Source organism: Euphorbia lathyris, chromosome 1 (genome assembly GCF_963576675.1).
Source record: "Euphorbia lathyris chromosome 1, ddEupLath1.1, whole genome shotgun sequence".
NCBI classification, from domain to species: Eukaryota; Viridiplantae; Streptophyta; class Magnoliopsida; order Malpighiales; family Euphorbiaceae; genus Euphorbia; species Euphorbia lathyris.
In genome coordinates this window covers 39,078,128-39,095,560 of record NC_088910.1, presented here as the reverse complement: position 1 = coordinate 39,095,560, position 17,433 = coordinate 39,078,128, and the positions used below count along the sequence as shown (strand labels likewise).

The 17,433-nt window shown below is 37.8% G+C and overlaps 1 protein-coding gene across 2 annotated transcripts; it reads left to right on the top strand.

The window, feature by feature from the left end:
- Positions 1-13,070: 13,070 nt before the first annotated feature.
- LOC136231363 (uncharacterized) lies at positions 13,071-14,839 on the top strand. 2 transcript variants are annotated; one of them, XM_066020749.1, is made up of 3 exons: positions 13,071-13,855; positions 14,318-14,470; positions 14,579-14,839. In XM_066020749.1, exons 1-3 carry the CDS (start codon positions 13,286-13,288, stop codon positions 14,771-14,773), a joined length of 918 nt encoding a protein of 305 aa, XP_065876821.1. In that variant the 5' UTR covers positions 13,071-13,285; the 3' UTR covers positions 14,774-14,839. The 2 variants fall into 2 exon arrangements, with proteins under 2 accessions (XP_065876821.1, XP_065876829.1); XM_066020757.1 differs by lacking the exon at positions 14,318-14,470.
- Positions 14,840-17,433: the final 2,594 nt, after the last annotated feature.

Sequence of the window (17,433 nt, the reverse complement as noted above, 5' to 3'; positions counted from 1 at the left end):
GGCGGTTATCTTGGCGATAGCTTCTGCCTTGATCTATTTTGTAAAGTGATCGACTGCTACCACTATGAAACGCTTCTGTGCTAAGGCTATCGGGAAAGGGCCGAGTAGATCAACACCCCATACGGCGAAAGGCCAAGGTGTGACGATGCTTTTGAGTGGCACCGCCGACGCGTGGTGAGTATTTGCGTGCACTTGACATGCCTGGCAGTTACGAACTAGTCACATTGCGTCAGAGTCCATGGTTTGCCAATAAAGTCCCTGTAGGTGGGCTTTCTTCGTAATTGACCGAGCACCTTGATGCGAGCTACATACGCCCTGGTGCATCTCCTTTAGACAGTGATCCCCTTCTTCCTCGGATATGCAACATAACCAAGGGTGTCCGGATGATTTTCGATAAAGGAGGCCATCATGCATCGCGTATTGCCAGGATCACCGAACTACGAGAGATGCCTACGTCCTATCTTCCGGCAGGGATCCGTCTTTAAGTACCTGATTATCTGACTTCTCCAACCGTTTTCCGCGGTATCTGCCGTGTCGATCTATAAAGAGCACTGTGCTCGGATGGCAGGAGCCTCAGCGGTTTCAATAAGGGTTTGCGGGTCACTAGACTGCTCTCCTGCTGCGAGAGCGGCAATGGCGTCTACCTCTTCATTTTCTTCTCGTGGTACGAGCGTAAGAGTGAAAGTGACTCCCTTGCTTTTGAGGTCCTCGAGCAGGGACTTGGCGAGCTCCAATTATTGACACATTGTTGGGTCTTTTTCTTTGTAAGTGCCACTGACGTGGCTGACGACGAGTTTGGAGTCTGAATAAATGGTAAGGTGCCCTGTTACCATTGTTCTGGCTAGTCGGAGGGCCGCGATCAGAGCCTCATACTCCGCTTGATTGTTTGTGGTTGGGAAATTCAGTCGGATGGCATAACGTAAGCGGAGGTTGTCGGGTCCCTGAATGGCGATACCCGCGCCTGCCCGGCCCGGGCCGCAAGAGCCATCCACGCTTATGGTCCATAGGTTTCCGTTGATATTTTCTGCCCGGGTGGGGTCATTGGTCGACGACCCGGTGAATTCGGTGATGAAATCGGACAGCACTTGAGCCTTGATTGTTGTACGAGGCTCAAAGCGTACATCAAACTGAGACAGTCGGACCGACCAGTTGGTGATACGACCGGAGACCTCTGGTCTCTGGACTGCCTTCTTGAGAGGGTAGTTAGTTCTGACGATAACCGTGTGTGCCTGGAAATATGGCCGCAGGCGCTCGGATGCTTGTGTGATGGCGAAAAGAGCCTTTTCGACATCGGAGTACCGAATCTCTGCCCCTTTGAGCACTTTGCTCAAGAAGTAAATTGGATACATCTCCGTGCCTTCATCCTGAGTGAGAACCACTGCCACAGTTTCGTCGGCAATGGTGAAGTATAGTTGTATGTCTCGTCCCTACTTTGGTACTGATAGTAGGGGCGGCTTGGCGAGGAAAGTTTTGATGGCATTGAATGCCGCCTGGCAGTCCGTAGACCATTTGAAGGGATGATCCTTTTTTATTGCCTTGTAAAAGGGGAGACAACGCTGTGCCGAATAGGAGATGAATCGTCCCAAGGCGATTACCCTTCCATTGAGTCTCTGAACCCCATGTAGGTTGTGTGGAGCTTTCATTTCTAAAAGGCCTAATACATAAATAACCCCCTGAACTTGTCCAAATGTTGCAACTGCCCCCCTCAACTTTCAATTGTAACAACTTACCCCTTAAACTTTTCCAATTGTAAAACATAACCCCAAATTGGGAATTTTTTTACCCCGTATTTGAAGCAACCGTAAAAAAGTTTTCCCGGATTCGTATCACGCCAAAGATCTGATTATTATACTCCACGAGCGTTGCAAATTTTGTATTTCACGTGTTTCTTCAATTGCAGTCCATGTCAGCAATTTGAGGTTGTGTTTTACAATTGGACAAGTTTAAGGGGTAAGTTGTTACAATTGGACAAGTTTGAGGGGCAAGTTGTTATAATTGAAAGTTGGAGGGGACAATTGCGACATTTGGACAAGTTCAGGGGGTTATTTATGTATTAGGCCTTTCTAAAATTGCCTCAATCTTCACGGGATTAGGCTCTATACCCTTCTCCGAGACCACGCAACCAAGGAACTTGCCGCTGCGAATTCCGAAGAAACATTTCTCCGGGCTTAGCTTGAGGTTGTAATCCCGGAAAATTTTATGTCACACCCGACCCAAAACGGCATCGGGTATGAAAAGAAAACAGGATAACAATCTACGAATTCGGCTCTTCAATCTTTAACTAGTTCAATTCTTAATTTAACTTTCTTCTAGATAAAAATTTATTCGGACTACCTAAAATTTTATTTATTATTTGGCTTGAACTTGATAATTCTATCAAGCTTCCTACGTATCCCAAACGTTATAAATCTTTAAATCGGGAATCAAAGCCACGTAGTTCTACCTATTTAGGTAGTTTTCTTAATTTAGGTGGTTCTTTTTAATTATTCACATCTTGTTTGTTTGACTCAATAATCATTTAATCGTATATTTCACTTCATAACTGTACAAGTTTATTTTTCACAATACAATTATTGAGCATAACTAATATTTAGTATCTCTAATATATTCTATATACGAATATATTATCGAATCCGACAATATAAATTTTTAACCTTGAAAATCATATTGTCAAATGAAATCAAATCACAATAAATCAATTCACAATTCACAAATAAATATCGATGTCTTCGAATTAACATTTTTATCAAATAACCCGTAATCAAATAAATTGTTTATAAAATCTGACTCATAATCAAATAACTCTTTATTAAATGAGTTCAAAACCAATAAACGGGTTATCAAACCAATTTGTAACCAAATAAACGTTTTACCAAATCAAATTCATAATCAAACAAACGGTTTAACAAACCAAATTCGTAATATCAACAAACTTAACATGATATCCATTCTAGAGTTTCTCCCCTTACGTATCAATCCCCACAATAGAACCGAGATATCTCATAATTTTGCCTAACCCGCATGGTCTTACTCAACACTTCTTTGCCATACCCGATAGGTCTTTCAACTGTGTACACAGGCCATGTCCCTCACTGAACATGGACTTCAAATATAAAACCACCGGTCCGGATTACTCTAGATGGATATATAAAATCATTATCATAATATTCTCAATTGAATATTCTCAATCCAAAAACCATTCACATCGAGTTAATTTTCTTAAATCCAATAAAGTTAATACCACAAATATGAAATTATACTTCAAATTCATCATTAAATAATTTAAATAATATATTTCCATAAAAATCATAAGTTCACAATTCCAAGGATTTAAATCACTCAAATATATATAACTTCTTAAATCCAATAAAGTTAATACCACAAATATGAAATTATACTTCAAATTCATCATTAAATAATTTAAATAATATATTTCCATAAAAATCATAAGTTCACAATTCCAAGGATTTAAATCACTCAAATATATATAAACTTAAATAGATTTTAAGTTAATTACTTTCATAACTTATTTTTATCCGGAATAGCTATGTGTAATACTAACCGGTATAAATATTTTAAACCGAATATATCGTTAGACTCGTTACGGTGTCATAAATCTATATATATATATTCTACTATTTTTCTTTATACCGACTCTAATTGGCTGGCAAATATCGGTATTAGTCCTTTTAATTTATAACTTATTTTAAACTCTAAAGATTAAAATGCTTAATTATATTTTATTGATAGAATTTGAAATAATTAACATATTCCTATTGGATTATTTTCGTTCAGTTAGATAGAAATTCTAAACCGACTTACTTAGTTTCAACTAGTCATACTTTAATCGATTATACTTTTAAATTCATAACGTTGCTAAAAGCCCATTAATACCGAATTTCACGTTAATAAATCTAAAGAACAACTAGTCTAAAATTTATATGTATTATCTATAGCCGATAAATTATTAATCATAAATCTAAATCTGTTAAAATTGAACAAAATTACCGAAATTAAACTTATCAAAATCATACCTATAACATTTTAAAAATAACTCAAGTCTAAAATATCATTACAGAAATGTCGTCGCCAAAATGTCATTTCGGTCTCCGTTGTCGGTCGCCAAAACTTCATAAGCTTCGTTACTCTTGCTCATTAAGAATTTTAAGAAAAATAAAACTTCATTTCTTAAGTAAATCAATTTAAAGAAAATCAATTTGAAACCATAGTGTATATATATATATATATATATATATATATATATAATTTAAAGAAAATCAATTTCTTAAGTAAATCACTTCTTTGTAAAAAGCACAAAATTCATTTCTCCCAGAAAACCATTTCTTTAAAAGTTCATTTCTTTTTATAAAACTTCAAATATTCTGAAATAGAAATCCATTTTTTTTTTAGAGCCTTCATCCTTTTCCAACTAATAAAGAACAATACTAATGTATAGGATTCATCCCCTTTTGACACTTTGCATACACATGTTAAAATATAAATCAACTTTCTTTCTTTTCTTGACACTTGACATGCTAGATTATTTATAATTTTTATAGATATCATAAATTGATTTTGAATAAAAAATTCACAAACTTAACAAATGGCATGAATTTTTCATGCAAAATTTACATGTGTCAAATATGTAAATATTCTAAGTAACACATGTGATGTACATTACATACAATTATTCTTTTAATTCTTTTATTCTACATATTTTTTTTTTTACAAAAAAAAACGTAAATGACCATAACAAGACACAATTATATATTATTATTTAGAAAAATATCAAGTAAGGTACTCTAATTTATAATGTTTTATAAAACTTGCTCATAATTATTAATTTATGATTAAAAACATTAAATTAAACCCAATAATATACTTAAATTCATAATTAATTAACAATCTATATTATTTTTTAAATAAATATTAATTTTTTTTGACACGGACGTGACATTTTAAACACCTCCGTTAAGTCGTGCGGGTGGTCGCTCTCATTAGTGCTTAGGACGACCATTTCGTCAATGTACACTTGTACCGTCTTGCCGATGAGGTGAGTGAACATTTTGTCTATTAGTCGCTGATATGTGGCTCCTGCATTCTTCAAATCGAAGGGCATTACGTTGTAGCAATACGTGCCTTCATGCGTGATGAAGGAGGTCTTTTTGGCATCGGCCGGGTCCAGAGGAATTTGCTGAAAAACAGCAATGGCATCAAACTGGGACAGGATTTTACGACCGGATGTCTGGTCTAGAAGCTGATCTATGTTAGGCAGCGGGTAGGAATCCTTGGGGCATGCTTTATTAACATCCGTAAAGTCTACACACATGCGGTACTTTCCGCTGGCTTTCTTTACAAGTACAACATTAGAAAGCCAATCGAGATAGTGGACCTCACGAATAAATTTTATAGCTAACAGTTTCTCGATCTCTGCCTTGACAGCTGCCTGCTTGTCCTTCGCTTGTACCCGCTTCTTCTACTTTAGAGGTTCGACGGAAGGGTCGATGTTCAATCTGTGGGTCGCTTGCTCGGGTGAGACGCCTGTGATATTTTCGGTGCACCAAGCGAATACGTCTGAATGCTCAGCCAGGACGGCCTTTATTTCGTCGGCCAGAGGAGGCGGGAGCTTGGTCCCAATCTTCAGTGTCTTGTTCTCCACGACGGGGCAGTCGCTGACTGGTTCAATTGGCGTGGGATTGTACCCCCTTATATCCATCAGACCATCTTCAAGATAGAGTGTCGTCCGAGGTTGAGTCGCCTCCCATTGCAGTTTCTTGGCCAAGATGCGGTCTCCTTGGATGGTGATTTTGCCGTCTCGACGTGGTAGAGTCAAGCATAGGTCGGAGATGTCAATTGTAGCTTTGAGGCTAGCCAGCAGAGGTCTTCCGATAATGGCGTTACAGGCCAAGGGGATGTCTACGACCACCCATTCGACGGTGTCCTCTACTTGCTCGTCGCTTTCGGCGAGGATCGTTGGTAGAGAGATGACTCCCTTCACGGGGACTTCTATTTCTGACAAGCCAACCAGGGGAAAGGTTCCGGCACGGAGGGCCGTGTGAGTATTCTTTATAGCGCGGAGCACTCTCTAGGCAAGCAGGTTTACCGAGCTCCCCGTGTCCATTAGTACCCGGTGCACTTTAAAGCCGGCGATGTTGATGGTGACTACGAGGGCCTCCGAATGGCTGGTCCGGAGTGGTGGCTGTAGCGTCAGGTCTGATCAGATGCTTTTATCTTTCGGGAGCTCTACGGATACGGACAGAGTGCCGACGCTCCCTCTCTTATGACATGGATTTCACCGTGGAACCTTGGTCGCTTTGCCTCATCTGTTCGACCGGTGTCATGCTGCTTCGGGCTTTGTTCTCTCTGCCTAATGGTTCTTGGCGGGGCACCTTGCTATGTGATCCGCTCGATTTCTTTCTGTAGTTGATAGCAGTTCTCCGTGGAGTGTCCGCAGGATTTGTGGTACTTGCAGTATTCCTTCTCGACGCGGGTCTTCCCTTTGTCCGCCGATGGAGTCAGGTGTGCGTATCAGTGAGCCTTGTTCTGAGCAGCATTGTGTACTTCCTTTCCATAGGATCGGTCCCCCATGCGCTCCAGGTTTGTCCGCTCGACTCACGTCAGGAAAGGCATAGGGGCCTCACTGCGTGCCCGGCCTCCGTCTCGTGGTTCTCCGGTCGGCCTGCTCTTTTCTTCTTTCCATGCATCTCCCCTGGCATTGTCCCTTTCCGATTCCTCGTACCCTGCTGGTCGATCACAGTCGTCATACCGGATGAAGGTCTGTGCCATGATCAGGAGCTCCTCGAAAGATCGTGGCATCTTCCTGAAGCACTTTTGCTTTAGGGGCTCGCACGAGGTTTCTTTCGCTAGGGCGTCGTGAGCTACCTCTAGGTTAAGGCCCTTGACCTGAAAGGCCATATGGTGGAACCTGGAAAGGAAATTACGTAGTGCCTCGGTTGTCCGCTGTTTGAGCCCATTGAGGTCCGAGATGATCTTTCGTACCTTTGCTGCTGCGGCGAATCTAGAGAGGAAGAGATCCTTTAATAAATCAAAGGAGTCGATGGACTCGGGGGCCAGTCCTTGATACCAATCTTGTGCACTCGTGGAAAGTGTGGTGGGGAAAACCTTGCACATGATGTCTTCGTCTTTGGAGTAGAGGTTGATGCTGCTCATAAAGGAAGCTACATGGTCGTTCGGGGCCTCGGTTTCCGAATATTGGGATAGTCGCGGGGCCTTCCAGTCACGTGGGAACCTTGTTTCAATAATCCTTTGCACCAACGGAGTTTTGCTGGAGGTGATGCTTCCCCCCATTACCCCTCCGAGCGCCCTCTTATCCAGAAATCTCTGGATCTTCTGTTCCAATAGGTCCTCGTCGCCGATGGTCGCCGGAACTCCGGATGCCGCACACCTAGCTCCCGGCACAGTCACGACGGGCTCGGGCTACCTCTCAGGGATCGCCTCTAGGACCACTGATCCCCTAGCGACGAGGCTCGCTTGCGGTGGCATTGCGGCCTCCTTGAGATATTGACAGATCTTAGCGTTCTCCTCCTACAGGTTTTACTGCTGTTCCATAACTTTCATCTGAGCCGCCGTGTGAATGGCCTGGGTCGTCTGAAAACCCTGTATAGCGTTGAGGAGTTGTGCCGCGTTGTACGCTCCTTCCTCTTCGGGATCCAGTTCCTCCATCAGTGGGGCCGGGTTCCTAAGAGATAATGGGGTAGACAGCGCCGGTCGCGCTTCGCCGGTCATGGAACTGGTCGCTGCTGTGCTTAGTACCCCTACAGGTGTGAGCTCGGTCGGTGTCTGCATCTTGCTGAACAGTTTGAAAAGTCACTTGTAGTCCACGTTCACCGCACCAAATAATTAGGGAAAGCGCTATAGTGATTCGATCAGCCTTTTAGTGTCCTCGCGTCTCCTGGTTATCGTCTCTGTGCGGGGAGTGGACCTGCGAATACTTCGACGATCAAGACAGTTAGATATCCAAGGAGACTCATTTAAGGAACTATTCGAAAAGAGATGGGGTTACCCGATAGTGTGGTTAAGAGTGAGGCGGAAAGATCTCTCCCTTTTCTCCCTATCGTGGGTATTTATAGATGGCTTCATGGGCCCAGCTTCTTGGGCCTTTGGGCCTAAATCATATTCCGGATCACTAAATAAATAAAAATAAAAGCAAGCAACGTTGCATGTAACTTCATCCCGAGTAAATGGACGTTAGGAACAAAATGCAGAGCACCTGTAATATCTTAACAGAAAGTGAAGCTAAGATCGTGACACTGTTCAAAACGAAGGCCGTCTGGACCGTTTAGGCCCCTTTAAGGCGCTCGAAATCAAGAACCCGCCCAGATTTTCTACAATTAGTCTCTCTAGGCGTTTTATTGACTCCTGGGCGATTTTCAGCCGTTTGGGCTCTGCCTAGGCCGCCTCGACCGCCTAAACGACAATGAACAAAAACATTTTCAATTGTGAATTATTATTTTTTTGGTTTATTATAATTCACTTTTAAGTTGTTTCAGTGATATTGTTCCAAAAAAAAAGTTGTTTCAGTGATATTGTTATTGAAATGTTGATGTTTGCACAATTTTAAAGATATATGTTACAAATATACATGTTTTTCTATATTAAATAATTTTATTAGATAGTATAATATATATTTTAATTGAATTTATACAATAATTTAATAAAAATATAAAAATACAAATCCGATTAATCGCCGATTAATCTCCGACTAATCCCCGATTAATCTTCAAGGGTCCTGTCCATCCGACTGACGCCTAGCATTTTTTTCAACCTTGGATCGTGAATAAGCCCCCATTGTGAAGCCGTAGATGCCGAAGAAATCAGAATCCTCGAAACCAAATGTTGATTACTTAATTGGTTCAGTACATCATTTCATCATTCTAGAAAGAGGCCTAAATACATATCAATGTACCAAATCGCTATAATCAAAGTAATAACCATAATCTCTATACAAAAATTAATAAATACACAAGTAATTACGCACCATCCATAACAATTCAAGGTCAAAATTGAGATCAACATAGACAACACCAGCCAAAGAGTTCACAAGATCAACAATTATTTGCGACGCTTTAACTGCTCCGCCGTGCACTACAATTTTATTTTCTTGTCTAACAGCACGAGTAAACTACATACCCTGTGATAGAAAAGAATGACGCGCAATTTCAACAATTAACAGAGATTCCTGAGTTTAGTTTTACCATATCATCGAGAGATTCAATATTATGTCCAAGAAAGCGATACATGTTATGCATAAAGGGCGACATGGACGCGAGATTAACATATCTTTTTCGAAAAGAAAGTTTTATAGTTAAGGATGGAGAAATAGTAATTGGTTAAATAAATGTTAAACAAAACCAATTTATTAGTAAACTGCTTCACAAAGAAGGTTGGGAAAAGAGTAATTAAGAAATAGAATAATCTTAAATAGTTAAGAAATCTATAATTTTGACAATTGTACTTTAGCTCCCTCCTTTTATAAAGACAATAGATTTGCCTGTTTGATTAGATATTTGCTTTTCTCGTACAATAACGTAGTTTGGACTATTGTGCAAGTTGTTAGGCCAGCTGTTACATCGCAACTATATTTTCTTATCAGTCTCTAATCACAACAGTGTTTCTTTTTTGTGAATAAAGACTGGGACGAAGCCTGGGAAAGCATTCAGACATCTCAACTATGTTGACACCCCCTAGTGTTGCCTCGAACAAACCAAAAATATATTAAAATAAAAGAAAATAGTACAAGGAGAGAAACTAAAGCGAGCGTAAGTGTGCAACGTTACATAGATCATCAAAAATAAAGGATTGACAAAAATCGGGTGCATAATGCCACTAAATCAATAGATGGTGACACTACTTCTCCCATGTCATTTCAATAGCAAAAATAATCGACCTCATCTCAACGATATGTGCGAAGCTGACATGGATTGGAAACATAAAACACCATCATGCAAAACCCCTCCCAGTATGGAATATGCCCCTTGCACCTGTAGAACCAGGCTCCCTTGAGTATTTACTTCAATCCATCCCGACTTTGGTGGTATCCATCGTACTTGCCTGAAATCCGAATTATAGTTAGATCAAGGGTCACTTGGTCAGACCGGATGATTCAGATTGATTGGACTGAATGACATAATAAAATAAATAAATAAATAAATAAATAGTATATATATATATAGTTAATTTGAAATTACTTTTATAAATTATATATTTCAAAATATTATATAAAAAAAGAATTCAATGTGACTTAGCATACTCATTATAAGAAATTGATGCTAAAAGTGAACCGCTTGAAATGGTTTTAAAGAGGTTAAAAGAAAATTAAGCATCCCCGTATAAAGGAAATAAATGAGAATTTTCACTAGTTTATAAGTAAAGAGCATTTACAAGTCTTTAACCAATTACCAAGGGAAACACTCACTCACATGAAGCACCATCGGGTTAGATGTGCATCTGTACGATGTGGACGATGCGAATACCGCACCGAAATGAGATCCCTCGGACCACTCTATACTTTTATATTTTTTTAAATGCAAATTCTTTTTGATCAATTTAGTTTTTCGATTAAAGTTTAATTTCATTAAAAAAAAAACCGAATAAATAATTAAAAACCTTCTCAACCGGATCGTTGGGTCCCAATTAGACCCAGATCTGTTCGGTTTGATGAGACTTAATAAAATCAATTAGGTTCGGGTTGGATATTTGGCCAGTTTCCAATTTGACTAGTCGAATTGGTCGGTCTGTCCGAGTTTTATAACATTGACCAAATCAAGAGTGAAAAAAATTACGTGTAACTTATTACTGAATGGATGACCTAACTGAAATTTTAATTTGGTTCGGTTATTTTAACATTCTGGTTCGATTCAGTTTTAATTTTTACTCAGTTTGGTAATCGCAGTTTGGCTACTGAAAAAAATATCAATAAGTAATAACCGAACCAAATTTAATAGATAAATAAAAAAAAATTTTGTCATTACATATATAGATAATTTATAAAATATAGAACATATATAAATTTTGGCTTAGTGATTTTTTTTAGATACATCGGAGAGCTAAGAAGCCACAGAAGAGAATCCCGACAGTCGGAAAAAACAACTAGACAGTTTAGCGACTTTTAATTTCTTCAATTGTAATTTTTTTTTATAAATGTGCATTATTTGACGGTTTATATATTCAACAAGAAAAGTAACCATTTAATTTTTTTCTCATCATTATTATTAACCAATTTCAATTTTTTTTTCTTAAATTTAAGTGTTAATATATAAATCCAATTTAAAAAATAATATACGTATTTACTTCTTGCAATTTAAAAAATTCAATAGTATACTTGTTACTAGGATAAACTACACTAATGGTACCTGAACTTTACATAGTTTACATTTTGGTACCTAGATTACATTTTGTCCAAAAAATATACCTGAAGTAATGATGATCGGACAATTTAGTACATTTTTACCGGTTATGACCGGTCAACGCGAGTTTCATGAGTTAATTACATTAATGGTACCCAAACTTTACCATAATTCACACTTCGGTACCTGGATTTTATTTTATCCTAAAAACATAACACAAGTAAAGGTGACTGAAAGGTTTAGTTCATTTGATCGGTTAGTAACCGGGTAACATGAACTAAACATTGGGACTCACCATACACTCAATTAACATAAAATTATAATATTCTCATTTATGAGCTGAATGACAGTATTATAATTTTATGTTAATTGAGTGTATGATTGGTCTCAATTTTTTTCATTTAAAATGGTCAAACTCAGGTTGATCAATCACCGATCAGTCAAATATGCTAAAATATTGAGTCATCTTTACTTGAAGTGTATTTTTTTAGACAAAATGAAATCTAGGTACCAAAATGTGAATTCGGGTAAAGTTCGGGTACCATCAGTGTAATTTACTCGTCAAAATCGCATTGACCGACCATTAACCGGTAAAATATACTTAATTGTCCGGTCATTGTTACTTCGGGTATATTTTTGAGACAAAATGTAATCTAGGTATCAAAGTGTAAAATTAGGGTAAAGTTCAGGTACCATCGGTGTAATTTACTCCTTATTACTACTACACTACTAATTTAGCTTACATGTAGAAAACATTGCAATTTTCTAGTTAATTAAAAATGAGTTTTTTTCATTAACATAAAATGTACAACTTCAAACAATATCGAGTGACCGATACGGTGGAGGTTGGAGCGGGGATAGAACTTGAAATTACACATAAAAAACCTCATTTTCGTCAATTAAGCTTGAAACTGTACCAACGGATAAACGTTAGGCTGAAAATTGCACTATTTTATGCGTGAATGCTAATTGTTCTCTTGTAATAATTATGACTAAATTTGCACCTTATCCCTTGTAATAATAATAATAAAAATTCATCTAGCCTCCAACTAAAAAAAAAAAAAGTAGAATGTATATATGAGGGGTCTAAATTTTTCATCTCGCCCCGGGCCTCTAAAAGGCAAGGAATGACCATGTATGAGACGAGACTGTTACTTGATCTAGTGATAGAAGCAAAGGGTACTAGCGCACCCCGACCAACAACCACTCTTTATAGAATTGTTTTGTTCTTGTCTATCTCTCTATCTTTAACTAGAGAGTGTTGCTTTCATCCGTAATAGATGGATGTTTATGCATTTTGTTTTTCAACTCATGCACTTTTATAAATTTTAGCAAATTATACATTTTAGCGATTAATAATAATGGTATTTGGATTAATTTGTTTTAATTTATCAATTTGAAAATTGAATTAATACTTGAAGTTCGATTTGGATTAAATTGATCATAACTGCTAACTTTAATCGCCATTTTGATATTAATTCCGGTAAATTTCAGATCGGAAGTGAGTGAGGGACAAATGTCGGAGCTCTAAAATCGGCCAATTAAGTGATTCGACCAGAGTTTATTTAAATTTGAATTTACCTTTAACACATTATTTATTTATTATAGGGTTTTATCAAAATAAAAAAAAATGTGAAAGGCAATTTTTAGGGTCGGTCAGGCAATTCAGGCGTATTAGTAATAAGTAGTTATGAAACTGTGAGAACGGCTCCCATTTTCGAATTTCCTGCGCTTTTTATCTGCCCGCCAATCTTCTCTGCAACGGTGCAATCTTCTCGATCATCATCTCCCTGCGAGCTCTTTTCCTCTCTAAATCAGATTTCAATCTTCTCTGTAACTGTGCAATCTTGTCTTCCACTCTTCTCGATCATCATCTCTCTTTCTCTGTAAATCAAATTCATATCAGATTTCAATTCGGGATGGCCACTTCAGCCTTCAAGTCCACCACTAAACGGACGCCCATTGGTAAAACCTTCACCGCTGATACTAGTCGGACCTCTTCTGCTCGGAGTCTCTGTAGATTCTCCCATCCGCCCAGGGATGGATTCTCAGGCGATGCCAAAGGGAGGCTTGATTCTTCTAGTCTGACCTCTTCTGCTCGGCGTCTTCTAGATGCGCCTCGGGATGACTTGTCAGGCGATTGGAGGTTTGTTACCACAATCAGAGGAGGATCAGGTTTTCCTGTTGTTAGATTCCATGATCTTCAATTCTTTGAGTCCGCTGATCGAAGGCGTTCTTCGTTGAGGGATGGGAGGTTTGTTACCACAATCAGAGGAGGATCTGGAGGGTTTCCTGTTGTTAGCTTCCATGATCTTCAATTCTTTGAGTCCGCTGATCGAAGGCGTTCTTCGTTGAGGAGGGATGGGAGGTTTGTTACCACGATCAGAGGATCTGGAGGGTTTCCTGTTGTTAGCTTCCATGATCTTCAATTCTTTGAGTCCGCTGATCGAAGGCGTTCCTCTGGAGGGTGCTCGATGTCGGTTCCTGAGGTATGACTCTATCTTCCTATTTCTTTCCTTCCATTTGAGTTAAATGCTTATTGGAGCAGATTGTGTTGGCACTTAGTTGGATTTGTTTTTACAAATTTTGCTTTTGGGACTCCTTTAATCTTATATTTAGTACCAAATGTCAAATGTGATTTCTTAATGATTCTTTTTAAATTGATTGGTCCTAAAGCTTCTTTGTTTGGGGACACATGAATCTAAATGCTTGCATTATTGGTGAAGCTTTGAGGTCTGAACTCACCTAAACTTTCTGCAGTAGCATGCTTAGGAATAATGACCAACACATTTGTAGCAATCTGTTTCAATATTAAACCATTCTCCCTCACAACAACCTTACAGACAACAGGGCTTTTATTTGAACCCCTTCAAATCATACCAAAGATACGAAAAAAGTTAAGAGTAAATTACATCAAGGTACCTGAACTCACACTTTAGTTTATCATGCAGGTTGTTGGCACTTGGTTTATCATGCAGTTGGATTTCTTTTTAGTCTATCATGCAGTTGGATTTGTTTTTGGCTCAGTTTCAATTGTTTTGACTAAACTAGATTTAAGATTTGTGGTCCTTTCAGAGCCACTCATCAGTCATGCAGAGAAGAAGGTTGGATTTCAATTGCAGTGATGACAGTTATTTGATGTGCATTGTTTATGTGATTCCTACCATACTGCCTATTTAAGCTTAATTTTGTATACGTTTTTTACTCTTTAGGCTGCTGAGCATCCCGTTGACGATGATACGAACACTGGGCTGTATGAAATGGATGGAGTTGATGTTTCTCCTAGCCCGTGTTCCTATAGTGGAGAGAGGCGACTGTTTGATGCTGATGAGTATCTTAATCGTGAAACTAGATGGAAGCGACCACACGTCCTTGATTATCTAGTTTGCAACCGAATGTTCTTTTAGCTGTAATCTTTATTTTAGAACTGCATTTTTCATCTATTTTCTACAAAAAAAAAAAAAAAAGTGTAACTAATGTAATCTATTGGCTTGCTTTTTCATGGGTTTTGATGATTGGGCTGAAGAGATTCTCTTGTGTTTTCATTTTTGTCTGTTGGTATCATTTTAGATTATTATAAAGCTCATGTAAATACAATGGCTCTGATCAATTTTGGTGAGGCATCCATATGGTGTCTTGTTCTTTGGTTTGTATTTCTAGTTGTTTTTGTTTAAATATACTATAAAAAATGCACTCGGTGTGGAAAATAACAAGTGCTAAAGCTTTTGTTTAATTTAATTTGATTGATCATGTATGTATGTATATATATGGGTGCTAGCTGCAGATGTTGAAATGGAAACAGAAGAAGAAATCAAAGAATGATGAAGCTATATATGGTGGAGGATGCTACAGAGGAGGAGGGTGAATCAGAAAAGAAGAAGAAAATTGGACAAATTTAATGGTGTAAATGCTGATGGAACTGCCAAGAACAAGAAGTGGAATCAGTAAGAAGAAAAAGAAGAGTGATTTCTGAGACATTTGATTCTGTTATGAATATTTTGATCATTTTAACTCCACTTATCAAGTTTAGAAGAATCTGAAAATTTAACATATTTCTTTCCATCCAACCACTTCCAATCTAATTGAATTAAATTTTTCAACAAATAAATAAAGGTTCATGTAACGGAACTTGACGTCTCAATCTTTATGAAATTGTACAAATTTAGCTCAAACTTCCATTACTCAATGTTATAATTGCATCATTTCGCAAACGTTGAGGTTTAGATAGTGTTTTTTTTGTAGGTCGAGACTAAATTGATACTTTTCCAAAATTCTTAAGACTTCCCATAAATTTAATTGTTTCCAAATCGGAACCAAAATATAAAATTTTACCCACCATCTCCAAAGTGCTTACTTATCATTACCTATTATTTCTTATTAACTCTATAAGAAACCCTCAAAAATCAACATGAAGTTAGTATATATGTCATCTCTTTGGAATTTTTTTTTTTTTTGAGGAAGAATCAAATGTAAAATAGATATTGAACTAGAATCCATTGAGATTGAGTTCCAAGCATAAAGAAAAAAAAATTAAATAGCTGATTGAATCTCCTCCTTTGCCCTCTCTATTAAATTCTACGCTTTCATCTGCAACCACATCAACAAATATCGGAATCAGAGGTGCCATCTTAGTGATTAAATTTAACCTTAAATTGAGAAATATCAAGAGTGAATAAACAGAGAAAAAAAAATCATACCTCACAGAACTTCGGATATGGTCATTGATATAGGTAAGAAAAATCTACTACGGACTCAGCTACGAGGACAAGAAAAAGTCACCACTCCAAATAACAAAGACAATAAATGTATAGATAGATTTTTTCTTGTCATATACTAAATCAGTTCAAGTTTCTTAATCTACAAAACTAAATAAATAAAAATAAAAGCAAGCAACGTTGCATGTAACTTCATCCCGAGTAAATGGACGTTAGGAACAAAATCCTGAGCACCTATAATATCTTAACAGAAAGTGAAGCTAAGATCGTGTGAATAAGCCCCCATTGTGAAGCTGTAGATGCCGAAGAAATCAGAATCCTCGAAACCAAATGTTGATTACTTAATTGGTTCAATACATCATTTCATCATTCTAGAAAGAGGCCTAAATACATATCAATGCACCAAATCGCTATAATCAAAGTAATAATCATAATCTCTATACAAAAATTAATAAACACACAAGAAATTGTTGAAACACCTTTACACATGATTTTGATTTGACAAAATTATTTAAGTTAACCCATGATTAAGGGACAATTAAATTTAAGTGCTTTGATTTAATTGTACTAATATGTTTGTTTAATGTTGAGTATACATATAAATGTAAATGGAAATAAAAAGTAAGACAGGACGAAGTCAGCATGAGAACACAGCACAAGCTGAGTGAAGTGAAACTCAGCGTGATAGAAGATAAGTCATCTTCAGAACAGAAGCTTGAAGATCAAGCCAATCAACAAAGCTGAGTGGAACGGAACTCAGTATCAAAAGTAGAGAAGTCTTCCCAAGAATCATATGTTGCAGAACGAAGCTGACCATGTAAGCTGAGTGAAAAAGAACTCAGTATCGAAATTAGCAACAATCAAGGATAACGACTATCGAAGTCAAGCTGAGTAATCCTCAGGACCGCGCGGATGATCTGTTTGCTAGAAACAAAGATCTGACAACTGTCTGCACCAATAATAGAAACCTTAAGATTACGCAAAAGCCAATTTCGAGATGCATGGGTTAACTGTTCTTTTGCTAAAAGACAAACTGGCACAAAAAGACAAAACCTACGAGAAGAAGACAAGTCTGACGCCTGCGGAATTCAGACGATAGGATTGGCCTACAAATCTGAAGCTGACCAGAACTTGTCGCCGGAAGAAGCCGTTTGAATCCAACAGATAGTTCTAGATTCAAATCATTAGACCTCAGACTTCAACTATAAAAGAACAAGCTCATTCTTGGATCCTTTGCCGTTTTATCAAAAAAAAAATACATACAAAAAGCACACCAAAACAAGAAAGAGATCTTACACCAAATTTCTATTCATGTGTAAAAGCTAGATTGATTTTGTAATCATCTAAAGTGT

What these genes read in the sequence shown, in the direction of transcription:
- LOC136231363 (XM_066020749.1), top strand. Translation starts at nt 13,286, where the DNA reads ATGGCCACTTCAGCCTTCAAGTCCACCACTAAACGGACGCCCATTGGT. An exon ending in GCTCGATGTCGGTTCCTGAG is followed by an intron (nt 13,856 to 14,317) that starts GTATGACTCTAT and finishes TTTATCATGCAG; the next exon opens with GTTGTTGGCACTTGGTTTAT. An exon ending in TCAGTCATGCAGAGAAGAAG is followed by an intron (nt 14,471 to 14,578) that starts GTTGGATTTCAA and finishes TTTACTCTTTAG; the next exon opens with GCTGCTGAGCATCCCGTTGA.